This window comes from Buceros rhinoceros, unplaced genomic scaffold (assembly GCF_000710305.1).
Source record: "Buceros rhinoceros silvestris isolate BGI_N320 unplaced genomic scaffold, ASM71030v1 scaffold5791, whole genome shotgun sequence".
NCBI lineage: Eukaryota > Metazoa > Chordata > Aves > Bucerotiformes > Bucerotidae > Buceros > Buceros rhinoceros.
Genome location: NW_010392403.1, coordinates 19,478 through 24,487, shown reverse-complemented (window position 1 = coordinate 24,487; position 5,010 = coordinate 19,478). Strand labels below are relative to the sequence as shown.

Genomic DNA, 5,010 nt, shown 5'->3' with positions numbered 1-5,010 from the left:
GAAGAGCGTGAGAGCTCCCTGCGTCAGCTGGGACCCCCAGCCCGCTAACTCACTGTGGTGTGAGTGAACACGTATCCGTCAGGGTTGGAGACCGCCAGCAGGAAAACGTCCATGCGGCTCAGCAGAGAGGTGACGGACGGGTCCCTCCCGTAGTCGGAGGCAATCTAAGCAGAGGCAGCGTGTGGTTAACAACAGTAACAACACCGTGGTGAGCGGCGCGCTTCTTTCCCACGTGCTCACGCTCTGACAGCCCGGTACAGCGACGCGGCAGGGCAGGGAAACAAGGAACATCGATTATCTGCTGGCCATAACTGTTCCTCGTCAGACCTGGAGCTTGGAGAGCGCAATGAACCTGTGTCACTATTTCCTGCTGGTGACAGGAGGTCAGTGGAAGAGGGCTACAAAACTCTCTCCTGCCTGTCTCGGAGAATGGATCAGAGCTGGCACTAAGCTTGAGCTGGATTAGCCAGGCTGGGAATACACAACTGTGCTGAAGTCCTCAAGGATTTCACCTGAGCGACTACGTTGTGCCTGCCTAAACTTCCCCGCCGCTCCAAGATGACGCGGCATCTCCCAGCTCTCTGTCTAGGCAGCCACCACGTTCTCTCTGGAGTCGCCGTGGTTTCAGGGGGGTGCAGGAGCATCCGCAGAGCTCACGTAGGGGTGCGAGGTACTTTTAAACAGACAGGGGCGTTCCCGAGGTAAAAGAACAATCCACCCCTGTGGAAGTGACCTTTCTAGCGATCCATATGGCGCTTGCTTGGGTAACCCACTCTCGGGAATGGATCCCGGCGTCCAGCCAGATCGCAGGACGGTTGCTCCCTCCGGTGCTGAACTGTCAAACGAAACAGAAAGTTTTAAGACTCTCCCTGACTCCTTCTGGTCAGGAACACCCCGTATAGACCGGGGTGCTTCGGGCTGCACTGTGTCTATAATGCACACGTATGTTGGCGTGTGTACCCCGGTATGTTCGCAGACACTTGGTGAGCTGTGCCGTACCTTCAGCACATACAGCGGCCGCTTTTCATAGGACTGCCCGATCTGGAGCTTACTGACAACGCTGCTGTACTCCGCCGCGAGACGATCCAGCTCTGCGTAGATCTGCAATGGGAAGCCGTGATGACAGCGACGTCACAGTTAGGTATAGCACTGCCCAGGACAAGCGCAGGACCTGATGGAACCGACTTTTCTGTCCTATTGCCCCAGTGCCGCGACCTCACCAAAGCCCCAGCTCAGCTCGGGTCAGTGTGGTCAGTGCTGTTACTAACATCACGCAGTAGAAGGAAGCTCTACCATATCATCAACGTTGTCTTATTCCAGGACTCAGTTCAAAACCCTCTTTAAGAACTTCTGGTAGAGAAACTACCTTACCCTCTGCGCTGCTCGATAGCTACCGGTTTCCTTTATTTCCCTGTTTCCAGGTTCATCTATTTCTCAGTCTCTTTTGAGGGCCAGAGGGGAGGGTTTTGACAGAGCCCTGAGGAAGAGGTGGTGAAAACGTACGAGCAACACGTGCCTGTTCCAGCACTCTGTTGGGGAAAACACTGGCTCATCGTGTGACCACAAAACCAATACATTTAAAAACATAAACCACGTGCCGAGAGAAGCTGGAGAGACATTTTAGATCCTCATATGGGATGTTTAGTTGAAGGCAGCACGAGAAGGGCCAGAAAAAAAGTATCCTCTTCCCCCAAATCTGAGGTACTCACCTCCTCCAAAGTGTGGTAAGTGCCGTAGTTGAAGGTGTTGCTGCTGCGCTCCTTCTGTTGACCATAGGCCATATCTTCCTTTTCTTTATCTAGAACAACCTAAAAGAAGCCATTTGAATGTTGAGAACAACCTGCTTAACGTGCAAGCTTCGGGCCAAACGTTCCTTTCCAATAACGACATGGTGGCGCTGCGTTCATGGCTCCAGACCTAAACGTTCCACAGCGACAGAGCAAACAGAGGCTCCTGCCGAAGGTCCGTCCGGATTGTGACCCTGAACTCCTCTTGACGTTGTTTACTGAATTCTGACTCACTTCGGTGTTGTGATCCCCAAATGTCTGAGGTCAAAAGACCTCACTCAGGGGTTATCAGAAGAGCCCCGTGGACCTTGTGAGTTTATGGATGGTTTCAGATAGAACCTGCTTAGTGATCTCCACAGTGATCCGCAGATCATCCTTGAGAAACAAACCCACTGCAAAAATAAGGGGAGGACCTTGTGGAAAGCAGAGGGTAGAAGAGTCTGGGTTAATGAAGGAGAGTCACTGGATTGTGACTCGCTATGTGTTTACAAAGGATATAAAAGCTAAACGTGCCAATCGCAGTCCCCAGCCTGGTGGGGCTGGCAGGGGCCTCTGGGGATCGCCCAGTCCAGCCCCTGCTACAGCAGGTCCCCAGCGCAGGGTGCCCAGTTTGGCGTCCAGGCGGGTTGGGATCTCCCCAGAGCAGGAGACTCCGCAGCCTCTCTGGGCAGCCTGGGCCAGGGCTCCTCACCCGCACAGCAAACAAGTGTCTCCTCCTGCTCAGGTGGAACCTCCCGTGTTCCAGTTTGTGCCCGTTGGCCCTTGTCCTGTCACTGGGCACCACTGGGCAGAGTCTGGCCCCTCCTCCTGACCCCCTTTAGCTCTCGATCCCATTGGTGAGGTCCCCTCTGAGGCTGCTCTTCTCCAGCTGAACAGCCCCAGGGCTCTCAGCCTTTCCTGGGCACAGAGATGCTCCAGCCCCTCCTCATCCTCGCAGCCTCCCCTGGACTCTCCAGTAGCTCCTTGTCTCTCCTGAACTGGGGAGCCCAGCACTGGACCCAGGACTCCAGACATGGCCTCACTGGGGCAGAGCAGAGGGGGAGGAGAACCTCCCTGATCTGCTGCCCACACTCTTCCCAGGAGTCCAATGGCCTTCGTGGCCCCAAGGGTGCATTGCTGCCTCATGGACAACTTGTTGTCCACTGGCATTGCCGACCGACCTGCAGGTCTTCGATCAGGATGGAGTACTGGATCCCATGGGCCTCCAGGAAGGCTCTGACTGCCTGGACACTGCTCGCGGGGATTCGCACATCCACAGGCTGGGCAATGGCCGAGGGATTTATCCAGAAATCGAGCTGCAAAGAGAAAGGAACATGGATTTGGTCTGGGGAAAGCGTTCTGCAAGCAGCTTTCCTAAAGCTTTAAAACCGCTGGTTTCTCCCAAATGGAATAACTGCCGCAGGACTGTGCCCTGTCACACCTACAGCACCTGGAGCCTCACCACAGCCTCAGTGAATGTGACAAACGCACCGAAAAATAACAAATAACTGAAATTCAGCATTTTCACTGACCTCAGAGCTTCAGACTAACAAACAAGAGGAAACTTCCATCTTCTGTGAGGATTATTTTACCGTTCTCCCTCCTACCAGGGGAGGTTTCAAGAGAAGCTCTGTCTGACAGCGTTAGGTCACATGAAACCCACTGGATTTACTTCTCCTTTAGTAAGGCTTCTCCCAGCTTCCATTCCTATACTATTCAAATTGATACTTTTAAAGAAAATACTCACCAATGGCAATAACACGATAAAAAAATGCCTCCAGAGTACTGACATACCTCAAGGTGCTCCAGCGATTCCAAAAGCTGTATCTTCTCCACCTCCTCCTCATTTCTTGTCGTGATTTGGAGAACCTGGTGCCTGCAACAAACTAGTAAGTCTTCAGAGAGAGTCTCAAAAAGGGGCCTGGCTGAACTGCTTGTTCTTGAGACCATGACTTTGGTGGGCAGGTACTTCCGTGCTACCAGCTGGTACAACTTCTCCAACGCAGTTGACTTGGTGCCGTTCAAGAGTTCGACCAACAACCTGCTACCCGTGCAGTAGGTCAGTAACTAGTGAAACGGCAGGTTTTGCGATGTGCTCATAAACGAGACATCAGGTGGGTGAGTTTCTAGGGTCAGGCTCGCGTCAGTTATTTTTTGTCAGAAAAAAGTATTCTGGTTGAGTTTGCAAATGACGGAATGTTTCTATACAACAAACCAAAGGCTGCACACGGGATTCATTTCACCGTTCCTCGGTTTACTCGAAGACTGTTGACAAACTTCTCTGTGTTGTCAGAAGTTGATACCATCAGAGGGTGGTTCGCACCATGCCGAGGGGAGTGAATCACCCTCTGGAAGTACATCGCTCCACCGGTTACAGAGGTAACCCCAGCGATTACCTGGACAACATACAGTGAGCAACAGTGAGCAACACCCGGAGAGGTGGCAGCAGCCCCATCGCTGGCCCCATGGCAGGTCAGGTTGGCCCTTGGGGCTCTGAGCCCCCTGCTCTGGGGGCAGATGTCCCTGCTCCCTGCAGGGGCTGGGCTGGAGGAGCTCGGAAGGTCCCTCCAACCCAAACCACTATGTGTTTCTATGATCCACCACCAACTGCATGCAACAGCTGGGGGACAGGAGATCCTACTCTGGAGAACCAGGGGGATTTTGAAGAAAACCTGGAAGCCACAATGAAGTAACAGCCCAGGATCAACGCCGTAGCCAAGCACACCGACATGCTCCTCAGCTGTACAGCGTGGGGGTCCTGCAAGCGAGCCGAGCCGTAGTGCTGCGTTTGCAGACGGCACGTGGTGGTTAGAGCGTTTGCTTGGGGGTGGGTTTTCATTCTCTTCCCCAGGCATCTTTGGCCGCCGTTGGAGACAGGGCAAAAGCCCGTGGAGTCCCGTACCTGCACCCGGCCCAGCTGCTCTGCTGGCATCCACAACAGGCTGAGCTATAAGGAAGAACTGGTTTCTCCTCTTCTATGAGGTTCTTACAGGGTAAAACTCTGGGGAAATGATTTTGCAATGCCACGTAGAGATAAACCTTTAGAATTTTATGGTTGGAAACGAGGATTGGAATGGCTCAGAGAGGCTCTGAGGAGAACTGACGTGTAGAGAGAAATGAGACTCCTCAAAAACAAAGGGAAGTTTGTGACCTTTCTGATGTGAGGCCAGGTTCTGGTCCTTCGGCTCTGCTTTGTGCTGGCCCAGACCTGTCGAGCTGAACGCTCGAGCTTTGCAGCGGTTCA

General features: G+C 53.3%; 1 protein-coding gene across 1 annotated transcript in view; it reads right to left on the bottom strand.

Annotated features, from left to right (window-relative positions):
- LOC104500742 (carboxypeptidase A2-like) overlaps window positions 1-5,010 on the bottom strand; it is an 8,169-nt gene that overhangs the window by 2,722 nt on the left and 437 nt on the right. The window contains exons 2-7 of the mRNA XM_010144449.1: window positions 3,561-3,642; window positions 2,948-3,082; window positions 1,710-1,808; window positions 1,000-1,101; window positions 734-835; window positions 54-164 (exon numbers count right to left, since the gene is read on the bottom strand). Of these exons, the coding sequence (XP_010142751.1) occupies window positions 54-164; window positions 734-835; window positions 1,000-1,101; window positions 1,710-1,808; window positions 2,948-3,082; window positions 3,561-3,642 (631 nt within the window). The remainder of the gene's footprint in view (window positions 1-53; window positions 165-733; window positions 836-999; window positions 1,102-1,709; window positions 1,809-2,947; window positions 3,083-3,560; window positions 3,643-5,010) is intronic.